This window comes from Haliaeetus albicilla, chromosome 3 (genome assembly GCF_947461875.1).
Source record: "Haliaeetus albicilla chromosome 3, bHalAlb1.1, whole genome shotgun sequence".
NCBI classification, from domain to species: domain Eukaryota; kingdom Metazoa; phylum Chordata; class Aves; order Accipitriformes; family Accipitridae; genus Haliaeetus; species Haliaeetus albicilla.
The window spans coordinates 30,640,454-30,652,111 of record NC_091485.1 but is presented as its reverse complement, the minus strand read 5'-3'; the positions used below and the strand labels follow the sequence as shown (position 1 = coordinate 30,652,111).

The window sequence follows — 11,658 nt, the reverse complement described above, 5'->3', positions numbered from 1 at the left end:
TATCCTTTAGGATATATTTCACGCTCACTCTTTAAAACAGGCTGATGAGGAACTTCTTGTGTTGTATCTGTGCTTTGGGATGGTTTTGAGAACAGAAGTGACAGTTTGCCTTCAACACACCACGATTATTTCCTGCAGTATGTTTGCAAACCTGCTGTCTGTTTTCTAGGGATACTGCATCTACAGATTGTTTTATTGTATTTTAATTCATTCTCAGAGGCCTGTAGCAAGTGATGGGCTAAGGGATAGCCTTTTTCATGAATCCAGATGTGTAAATAAAAAAGATAGAAAAAGCAAGTGAACAATTGGGCCAGCCAGCATAAGCTAATGTATGACGGACAAGTTCTGGTCTAGCCTATGTTCCAGTTTCCTCTGATAAATGAATACATGAAATAGAACGTCTCTAATATGCCAACAGGTAGCTTTCTGACCATGCTAAGCACAACAACAGAGTGGGTGGTTACAGAGCGGGGAGTCTTGCAAGTTTGGAGGCAAAGGCCAAAATGGCCTTTTCCTTCCCATCAGAGACTGGAAAGCACCATGGCCATACTTGAGCTTACAGAGAGAGTAAATATCTTTAAAACAAACCAAAGCAAACCAAAAACAAAGAGCAGAAACAGTAGAATAGCTTCCTAAGCTCCCCCTTCTATGGCCACGTACATCTCTATCTCCCTGGTCTCTGGCAGGACTGAGAGCAGTGAAGACAAGATTTTGCTTAAGAAGTTGAGTGTGTTACCCGATGAGTAAAATTGCCCTACTGAGTCATCATTTCTCTAGCATGTAGTATCTGTATAACAAGTTGGCCAGAATTTCAACACTGCATATGGCTTTTTCACACATGAACACATTTTCAATCGTGTACTTGTTTGAATGGGGATATCAACTTCAGAAAACAAAGTACACCTCTGGTTCAAAAAATGGCTGTGGGAAGTACAAGGAGCTCCAGTTTTACTTTCTTTCATAAAAACCAATACACAAAGTTCAACTGGAAATGTATGAAAATATATAGAGCTTAACACTGCAAAGTTCAGTATATGTTAAACAGAGTGAGGACTTTGCTAAGGCAGCATTGTTCTCTATGGGATAGTGGTCATAAATATAACTATTCACGCAATCCTCCCCATTTCAGGCATACTGCTGTCACTATTGAGGTTCTTCACTAAGCATTTTTTTTCTGTTTCAGAGCCTTGAAGCAATGGGCTGGTTTTTTTCAGATGGTCTTTTCCTTTTGGGAAGAGAGAAATCAAAATGATGTAAGAGTTTATATACTAGAGAGTGGTCATTAAAAGGTTGGGAACAGCAGGTAGAGAAATGGCACTGCTTAAAAGAAGTCCTTCCTGACACAAACCAGGCATTTCTGCTGCCTCGTGCTCCATCTCTACCTCTCTTTCCATATCCCAGCACAGAGTGAGGGGCTGTATCAAACAGGTGCCTGGGCAGATTGGTCACGGTGATGTCCAGCTCCAGCTACACTGTTGTAAGACTCTGATTATGGATTTTGTTCCAAGTAACATGAATATGGAATTAAGGACCTCAGGCACACTGAGGTCTAAATGAACCTCCTTCTAACAGCAAATAATCTGCAAGGTCTTGGTACAGATAAACACCGTGATTCTGGCAGATCTCCAGAGACAGAGCACAGAGGGGCAGTCCTGGGCTCATACCTCATTTAATTCCCGAGTGCTGTCATCTTTCACACTTGGTGCCTCCTTGCTGCACTGCTTGCAGTAGGGCACAGCTAGTTAGAAATCAAGAGAGCCACAACTATTTCCCTGCTGTTGCAAACTATTGTGGATTTTTGCCTCTATCTTCAGGTTTCCAGATTGACATAAAGGGTTGGGAGAGCCCTGGCACATAGGAGAAATATGGAATAGGTGTTTTGTCCTTGACTAAATGCTACAAGGTACTTAGAGTAGATGGGACCTGTGAGGAGGTCCTCTCCAGGCCTGCAGGCCCAAGCTAGGAGACCTGCAGGACACGACAACTATCTCCAGCTCCCTATCCTGGGCATTTTCTACATACAGTGCCTTCAAATTCTCTACCTAATTTGATTTGTGGCAGTGTCCCACTGCCCTACAAGGGGAAGGGACCTTTCCTGGTCAGAGGTCCTCTCCTCACTCCTGAGGGGTGAGGAATAACCCAGTCATGCAGAGTACACAGAAAGCAGCAGACCAACAGACAAACAAACAAGCCCAGGAGAACCCTCCAAACCAAACCAAACCAAACCAAACCAAACCTACTTCTTGGGTCTGAACCAATTTTACTTGCCATAAATTAATGGAGATCTGCACCCCACTTCTATTTGTAAATCCCCAGTTGTTCTGAGAATTCTTTTTATTTAATCAGTTTGGGTTTTTGTGTTTACTTTTTAAAATTAATGATCTTTCTTCTGGTGTTACTGTTCAGAATGGGGTTATACTGAGTAAAATCTATTCAGTATTTTAACAGCAACAGAGAGACCAGCCTAAGAAGTGTGCAATAGATAAGCTGCAGTTGGTGAGTGGGGAAAAGTTGCAGGAGGGCAGATACTATTTATACTGTTCTGGATGTGGTGTTTTGATGACAACTTTATTCAGGACACCAAATACTACCAAGTCAAAAGCTACCAGTTATGACAGTTTCTGAAAGGGCACTTTTTTATGACCATTTTATGACCCTAGACATATAACTGCAAAACGTGCATGGTGTTTTCCTTTAAAGAGCATGGCTGGCTTATATTAAAACTACAGTAGCAGAAATTTGGGAAGTACTTTGAACAAATTTCACCTGTGAAGCAAGATAAATTAGGTCAAGGAGCTAAAAAAGATAAAATAGCGAAGGAAGTAGTGTCTGCAACATGAGCTGACACTCATTTCTTCCATCTTGGTCTTTAGCTAGCAATCCCTTTAATGTTGTGAAGTGGTGGGAGGGCCCTATGCTGCTGATGCAAAAGTAAAATTTGGATTTTACTTTTACTTCATATGCAAAAGTAAAATTTGGATGATCTTTTATACTGGGGAGGGATTAATGTTGTATTCTGCCAAATATTTCAGATTGAGTAATCCTCTTCTTTTTTCTTCCTCCACAGTTTCCTGCTGTTGCAAGGAGGACAGTGCCAGCTGGTTAACCACACTCTGCTCCGCTCTTGGCTTTGTCTAGTCGTGCCTGACACAATGGCTGTAGAGCCGTATCTGGAACTTTCTGGAAAAATTTCCAATTATCACATCTTCCTCCATGGCAATAAAGTTGAGAACGCTAACAGAGATAGGCTGCTAGCATTTTCAGAACTGCCTTGTTAGTCCTGGCTTGGCTTAGGCAACACACTGGGTGATATTCCAGTAGCTGGTTTTTATTAGTGTTGCTGTAGCTAAGAAAGATACGTTACCTGTAGAAAGAATAAAAAAATCCTACACACACACACACACACACACAAAATATATAAAAAAAAAATCCTTTGTGCACACCTTCTTCTTTAGGATAAAAGCAAGCAAAGTTGAATGTAAGGCATCATTATAACATTAAAAAACATTCGATACCCATATACAAACCTTAACACATTTGAAACATTCTTTTTTTTCCACTGTATGTTACATATTTAATCCCTTTTCCTTTCTTTATTACTAAGGAAATGAGGTCATTTGCATGAAAACAAGAGCTTAGATTCTTGAAAGTTTGTCTATTCCTGCTTATATTTTCCTGCTCTGAAGGGATCGGAGCCTTCTGTAAAGGGTATCGTAATTGCTTCCAACCCAACGAGCTGTGATGAATAAAAAGCAGGAACTTTTAAACAAAGACCCTGTTTTCATGCAAATATTCTCAGTAATAAAGCATAGAGTAAAAGAAATATGTGAAGTTATGTTTTGCAGAACTGCTACTTAAAGCAAAGCAGCTTTGTAGAACGAAGCCGAGTATGAATTTTTCTAACTGCAGTTAAGGGCAAGTGAGTTTGAGTATTTTCTGTAAGAAATTCCAAATGTCTACAAACAAGATCATTAAAAGGCAAAGATGGAATATATCCCAATACTATTCTCATTAGGGTCATCAACATCACTCTATGTGAAAAGTTCCCAGCCAGAATTATGGCACCATTCTCCCATTTTATAAACCCAGGAACATACAGCCTCTTTCCCCCAAAGGTTTAGCAGTCTAGTATGTTCTTATAATCCATCCCCGAGTCATTGCCTTGGTCTACCTCCACTTAATTTTCCAAGCTCAGCTGTAACTAACCAAAACCTACTGAAAAAAATAGAGAATCTGTAGGAAACATTTATATTCGACAACAATGAATAGTTCAAGCTTTGCTTCATGATAGCTCCCTCAGTAGATATATCAAAAACCAGGAGGTGTTCAATTGCTTGCAGTTTTCATACATTAAGACCACCAAGTCTCAACCTCCCTAATTTCTGATCTTCTAAGCAGCAAATGCCTTGAAGTTATCATTAAGAACAACTTTCTAGAGCAGTCCTTTGCCAGTAATATTAGTAGGTGGAACGGTGACTATTTTCTCCTTGTGGAAGCCATGTCACGGCAAGAGTCCTACCTCCCCAAGTGTAATGAGGTGACTGATCATCCGACCGCTTGGGGATTTTGTCATCTACCCGAGACTAAAGGAAGACAGCGCAGACAAGCCCATGCAGTGCGTGAACACTGACTTCTGCCTTCACAAGCGGCAGGGCTGCCATCACTCATCGGTACTGCCATCACCGGGCTGGAAAGGGCATGAGAAGACTTCCACTGAAATTGTCTCCAGCAAAGAGGAAAAGTGCTAGCAGGTACGCAGTTTAAAATAAATAATTTGGAGTTGCAGTTTCTTTATTCCACAGCGCATCTTCTCTCAGTTCAGCACAGAAGATTTTCAGTCTGCACGGAACGCAGACTTTCCCTCGTAACTCATGGACACGGCAAGTTAGAAGTGTCAAAATCATTTTTCTAACTATGTCGGTGAAGAAAAAAACAAGAGACAGAAAATTCTTACCCTCAAAGGCTACTCTTAACCATCCAGTAACTCCATAACAAGCACTGTGCTGAAATATTACGGTGCACATTTTCTAAACGCTCCTCTTTGGCAGAAGCCGGATGACAGATTTCAGCCAAAAGCCTCCTCTTTTTTTCAGCAAGTTTTAAAAACTTGAAAGTGTCTTCTCAGCTTTTTCCATGGACTCAGTGCTACGTCACCACAATGCTGCAATTTCATCTAGAAATGCTGGCAACTTTAATGAGAGACATTAGGCCCCATTCTGCCTCAGTCTTCACTTTCTATTGCCAGTGGACTCGTTAGAGCTGATAATTCCAAAAATACAATATTTATAACTTATTCATGATTTATTTTAAACCTCTTTCACAGCCTGATGCACATGAGGCAATTTAAATCACCAAAACTCTGTTTTGCAACTAACACTTCATTACACTGAATGGAAAAGTTCACACATCTGTTGGTGTTGTATTGTTTCGGGCTGGCTGCAGAGCAAACAATCCAGCAAGGCACAGACTTGCCATAGGTAGGCTGTCTCCAAACCAGAGGACAGAAACTTTCATTTTCTGACAAAGGCGAGTGAGCTCTGCAGCATGCAGAAGAGCCTCAGCCCGTGGCACCGAAAGACTGACACAACCCCTTTCCTTCAAGGATGCTAGGGGAGATTATTCAAGTTCAGCTGAGTAATGGGCTGTCACTAGAAGCCTTGACAGAAGGATGATCTGTGCAAGCCCTTTTCATTGCAAGGAGATCCCTGTCTGTGTTATTAAACCCTGTAAATTCTGATACCGTAAAACCGAAACAGTGAACCTAACCTCATGCAATTTTCCTTATTTAAACATAATCTCATAGTTCTAATTTCGGAGTCTCAGATGATTTAAAAATCGGAAATTAAAAATTTGCATTCTAAACTCGTCGTATAATTCTGCTGAAATTACTACAGACATATATATATAGATATGGATGTATGTAATGAGTACAGGTTATGCAGATATATACTATAATGTACATCTACATAAAAGTGAAGTCGTGTACCATGCAATTGACCGCATTTAGATCACAACTTCTTCACGGTAAGCATCATTTTTGTGTCCTGTGCTGATCCATTGCCTGGCACGGTGGAGTTCCAGGATGCTCCTAGGACTTCTGCCCACGTAATTGAATGGAAGCAGTAATAAAACATCCATACCTTTCACCAATGCAAATCAAACATCCTAACTGTAAAACAAAGAAACAAATCCAGCTGAGTTAAATATTATGCTAGTTTCTACACTCCATCCCCACTCCACACCACAGTTGGTTTCCATCCGCTTTTGTTTCTCTCCTGTCATTAAACAGTTTGAAAAAATAATGAGTTATTTCTGTTTTTTCTAAGGCACGATCCAAACTCAGCTGAATTTAGGAATTTGTCTCTGCTGAGAAGGCATATGGCTCTTTACATGATCCAAAGTGGTACTCCTGGATATGGAATTATTTTCTGATACACTAAAGTGCTCCTGCAATATTATTTCAAGCATTTCACTCATCCATGCTGCAACTGTCTGTATCATCACTCCTGGCTACATCGCTTCCTCCCCCCCACCCCCCCCGCTTTGTGAGCTTACTTGGGATTCAGGCGTAGCAGGGTATCAGTGTGATATGGAAGTTACCGAGACCCTCAGCAGGAGGTTGGTTTGAGAACAATTATCTGACAGAATTGTTTAGCGGTGCAGCCCAATCTATGTTATGACCCTTTTTCTAAATGCAGATATAATGGCACATTAAAGTAATGTTACATCTCATAAAGCCTGCTGGGTGAGGGTTCAGCGAGGTTCCCCTCGCTTCCCTTCTGCACAGCAGTTCCTTTGTTACTGCCTCTCCTCCAGATCCTGTGATGGACGGGAGTCCCGCGCTCCTCTAACACTAAAATGGGGCTGCCAAGATAATTTACGGGCCCCGTGGCCAACAAAAAGTCTCAGGCCTCCCTGGGTTATCTCTAAGTCCTGCTTTTCTCCGCCCATTGTGCCAGCTTGTCCTCTCAGATTTTACAGATGCCAGGAAAGGTTTTGGCAAGACAAGCATCCTTCAGCGCGCTGCTTTTAAACAACAGTCTTCTCCCGGCTTCGCCTGCGTCTGCGGCGGTGTTTCTAGACAGAAAGCAGAAAAGCAGAGAGTAAACACGGGACCGGGGGGAGGGAGAGAGCAGAGGAGCAGAGCGGCCACGGTGCGGGCGAGCTGGGTCAGGCACGGGGAGATGGCGGCCGGCGTGAGGTGCCCACGCGTGGGGCTGGCCCGACGGGCCGTCGCGGTCCGGCCGGGGTGCGCGAGGAAAGGCCTCTCCCTGCTCTCTTAGCACCTTCCCTTTCCGCACTAGAAATCCAGGCTCGGCGTGAACGGTTTTGCTGGCACCGCAGGCCGCGGCAGCCTTTTCCCGCGGGGTGCGAGGCGGTGAAAGCGGAGGGTGCTCGCCCCTGTCCAGGCCTGGGCAGGAAAAACCCCACAGCGTTGGATTCGCATCCTCTGCACCGCGTCCTTCCAGGCCCCGAGTGACCGCGAACCCAGGCACAGGCAAGATTTCTGCGGAGGACGCCGGGTTCAAGCTCGGGAAGCCCACGACCCCCTTCATTTCCGCGCGGCCGGAGAGACAAGGGCACGTGCCGGGGTTTCCCCCGCCGTCGGCCTCCCCTTCCACCCAACGGCCGCGGGACAAACGCCGAACCGTCAGGCGGCCGCTCGCCGCCAGAAGCACGGCGCCCTGCCCCGCCGCAGCCCCGGGCTGCGATGCCGCCGCTCCGGCCGGCCGAGCCGCCCAGCCTCCGCCGCCGGGGCCCCGACCCGCGGCCGCGCCCCCCGGAGCCGCCGCGGAGGGTCCCGCAGGCGACGGGAGGTGCGGGGAAGCGCCGGCGGGGGCGGGGGGGGGGGGGGCGGTTGCGAGCCGGAGGAAGCGCGGCCCCTCCGCTCCGCCGGGCGGGGGCCGGGCCGCCGAGGGGGGGGGAAGGCGGCCGGGGCCGCGGAGCGGCTTCGCTCTCCCGTTTCCAAGGGAGAGCCCGGCCCGGCGGCGGCCACGTGTCCCCGCGGGGACCCCCGCCCGGCCCGCCGCAGCCCCCGCCGGCCGGTGCGGCGCTAAGTGCGCGGTGCCGCCGCTCCTCCCCCGCTCCGCCGGCGGCTGCGGCGTGCGCGGGCCGGCGGCGGCTGGGGCGGGGGGACGGACGGACGGACGGACGGACGTCCGCCGGGGGGCGCGGAGGCCGCCAGCCCCGCGCCGCGGCCCTGCGCGCGTTTCTTGCTCCAATAAGCAATAATTAGGTCCTAAGCTAATGATGCGTCAGCTGATCCGCTCGCTCCGTCTGCGCGCGGCGAGGCGGGGGGGGGGTGTGTGCTGCGCCCGGAGACATCGCCATGGAAACGCTGCCCTCCCCTCCTCTCCCCCCCCCCCCCGCCCCGGGCGGCCCGCGGCCGGGTCCGCGCCGTCCTCCGCGCCCCGCCGCGCCCGCGGAGGCGGGGGCGCCGCGCGCGCCATCCCGACATGGGACAGCGCTGCCCGTCACCGCGCCGCGCCGCCGTCGCCACAGAAACTTTTGTCCCGGCGGCCAATCAGGGCGCGGGGGGGGGCGCGGAGCGGCGCTGGGCCCGGCCCGGTGCGCCGCCGCCGCCGCCGCCGCCGCCGCCGCCAGCCCGCCGCGGAGCGCAGCGCAGCGCAGCGCGGGGAGCGGCGCAGCGGAGCGGAGCGGCGGTGCGCGGCCTGCGGCGCGCAAGCGGCGGCCGGGCCCGGGTCGGACGCGTGCCCCAGCCGCGGAGGTGCCGGCTGCGGGCGGGGGCGCGGAGCCGGGCGCTGGATGGCGGAGGCGCGGGCGGGCGCGGCCGCGGAGAGGCGACGAGAGGAAAGCGCCGCCGCGGAGCCTTCCCCCCGCGGAGGGGCTGTCCTGGTTGGTGCGGCGGGGGAGAGCGCGGAAATCTCCGGCGTGAACTGAAACTGTGGCAAAGGGAGGGGGAAAAACCCCCGAGATTGCTTTTTTTTTCTTCTTCTTCCCCCTTTAAAAAAGGGGGTTCTGCTCAGCATCCGCACGCAAACTTACTTGAATGCCTTGTAGCCAGTTTAGCCCAGAGACCAAAGGATACCCCGCACCCGAGGAGTCCTACATGTGTGAGCACCATCATTACACTGGCAGAGCAACCGAGAGCCGCCTCCTTTCCTTTACCAACATCCTCCTGGGACTGATCTCTCTCTCCTCTGGTCCAATATCCGAGCCTATCTCGTATATATCTGGTTGGTTTTTGGTTGTTTTTTTTTTTTCTTTTTTTTTTCTCCATCTGCTGGGATTGCTAAGTAAATAAATAGAGGAAAATTCCTAAAAGGGCATCTGAAAATTCAGTGGGACTGAACATGAGGAAGTGAAATGCTCACAGACCGTTATTATTTTTTTTTAAATATAAATTAGAAAATATGAGCTTAAAACGCGGATCGGATATATTAGGCTTAGAAAATAGCAGGTAAGAACTTTCTTTCTTTCCAGTACCTTCATGCCCGGAGCGGGGATATCTAAAGCAAAGCCGCCCAGCCCTGGAATAAAGGGGGAGCGAAGAGACCAGTTTGCCCTTCAGTGCTTCCTCCATCCTGCGCGGCGAGGCTGCTTTAGGGAGAGGCACAGCCCGCCAGGACAGAGACAGAAAGCCTTTCGAAAAGGCAGCCGAGGGCTGCCGGGGCGGAGGAGGGTGGGCTTTTTTTTCTTCTTCTTTTTTTTTTTTTTTCTCCTTCCTTCACCTGCACTATGCAGGGTGAATCCGGGTGCAGCTGATGTATGGAAAAGAAGAAGGATCCGAGTCAATATTTTCTTTTCTCTTCGCTAAGCCGTGGGATAGGATTTTAATTATTTATCCACCCGAACCCTCTCCGGGTAAGACGCTGCTGGAGCCAGTGGGATAGTCCTGCCTTGCACAATTATTAAAGAGACTGATCACGTACAGTGGAAGGATAAGAGGAGCCTCCACCAGACCCGTTTTGCCTCCTGTGAAAAAAAAAAAAAAAAAGAAATAATGAAGGAGAACATTGCCACACCACTGAATTGATTGCTGCCCCCCCTCACCCATCCCCCTCCCGGCCCCCCCACCCCCCCGAACCACCACCACCACCACCACCACAACAACAACAACAACAAAAACCCCGCTGGGATCTGCCTGCACCGGGACCTCCTTCGCCCCGGCTCGGAGCTGGATGCATTTTTCATGAGCGCTGGGTGAACAGGTGCAAAGTGCGGCGGGGCGGCCCGGCCCCGCACCCCGGCCCGCGGCGGGGCGGCGTGTGCGTGTGTGCGCGCGTGTGTGCGCGCGTGTCTGTGTGTGAGTGTGTGTGAGTGAGTGAGTGTGCGAGTGTGTGTGTGTGTGCGCCCCGGCGTGTGCATGTGTGCGTGTGTGTACTAGGAGATTATGGAGAGCGGCGACCGGGACATGTACCGCCAGTTTCAAGACTGGTGTCTCAGGACTTACGGGGACTCAGGAAAAACCAAGACGGTGACCCGTAAAAAATACGACCGGATCGTCCAGCTCCTGAACGGCTCCGAGTCGAGCTCCACGGATAATGCCAAATTCAAATTCTGGGTCAAATCTAAAGGCTTCCAGCTCGGCAACTCGGACGAGGTCAGTGGTGGTGCTGGAGGAGGGAAGCAAGTGCTGTACGTGCCAGTCAAAACCACGGTTAGTAGAGAATTGTCTTCCTTGTTCTATGTCGGCCGCTGCAGCCCGCTCCGGGAGCGAGAGGCACAGGGGGAGCCGCAGCCACAGTTGGCTCCTTCCTCCCTCTTCCCCCAAGTCATCATCACCATGTTGCGTTTGCCTGTCACATTATACACCGCCGAGGTCTTTGTGGGTCCTTTTATTTAAAGCGATCGTGCGCACAACACACCCTGCCGGGTCGGTGTCGTTCTCCTCCTCGTCCTCCTCGTCGCCCCCGTCCCCCCCGTCCCCCTCCGGGCCGCCGCGGCGGGTGTGGGGTGGGCTATTGTCCCGCCGCCGCCGCCGCCGCCGCCGCCGCTCCGGCCATTGTGCCGGGCCCCGCCGCCCCGGGCAGCGGCCCCCCGCCGCCGGCGGGGCTGATCGATAGCGCACGGGGGTAGCCTGCCTGGCACAAAGCCAAGCGTGGCGCCGGTCGGTGATTTGGGGGGGTTTCCCCGGGATATCAGTTGTTGGGTTTGGTTTGGTGGTTGGTTTTTTTTTTCCCCCTTAATTATTTTTTTATTGTTAGCCCGCAGCCCTTGAGCCGCCGAGCGGCACGACTGTCCCCGGCTGGCTGGGAAGCGCCGGGTGCGATAGTAACGGCGGCGGGGGGAGAGGATGGATGCTCAACAAAGGGAGAGAGGGTTCCGCATGACCGAAGGAAGGGTGTTATTTTGTTCCTCTTGCTGAGGGTTGCACGGGTCTCGCAGCCATAAGGCTTAAAACTCAATTTGATGCGCTAGGCTAGCGTGGCATCCCCCGGCAGGCGCTGGAGCTGCAGAGCTCGGTGCAGGTCTGACAGCGGGAGAGCTATTATGCTTGGTGGTGGCAGAAGCGACAGATTTTCCTATGTAAGAAGATGGGGACTGTTGGCTGCAAGTAGGTTTTGCCTATTGAACTCTCTTAAATGTACCATTATTCTTACTTCTTACGCTCTGGGTCACGCAAGCTAAGCTTCTTTTGTCTGTGCGTGGGGCGAATGGGGAAGGGGGAGCTGAGAACGGAAACCCGGCAATTAA

General features: G+C 50.3%; 1 protein-coding gene and 1 long non-coding RNA gene across 5 annotated transcripts in view; one reads left to right on the top strand and one right to left on the bottom strand.

The window, feature by feature from the left end:
* Positions 1-5,282: 5,282 nt before the first annotated feature.
* Positions 5,283-9,122, bottom strand: LOC138684739 (uncharacterized). The gene is made up of 2 exons (XR_011323998.1): positions 9,007-9,122; positions 5,283-7,077 (listed from the first exon to the last, which is right to left on the bottom strand). It is a non-coding gene; the product is annotated as an uncharacterized lncRNA (long non-coding RNA).
* An 811-nt stretch (positions 9,123-9,933) lies between these two features.
* Positions 9,934-11,658, top strand: part of NOL4 (nucleolar protein 4) — a 197,502-nt gene continuing 195,777 nt past the window's right edge. For 2 of the 4 annotated variants that reach the window (XM_069779256.1, XM_069779254.1), the window contains exon 1: positions 9,934-10,621. In XM_069779256.1, coding sequence (XP_069635357.1) covers positions 10,355-10,621 — 267 coding nt within the window. In that variant the 5' untranslated portion in view covers positions 9,934-10,354. Of the gene's footprint in view, positions 11,519-11,658 lie in introns of all 4 variants that reach the window. The other 2 variants (XM_069779255.1, XM_069779257.1) reach the window with 2 other exon arrangements.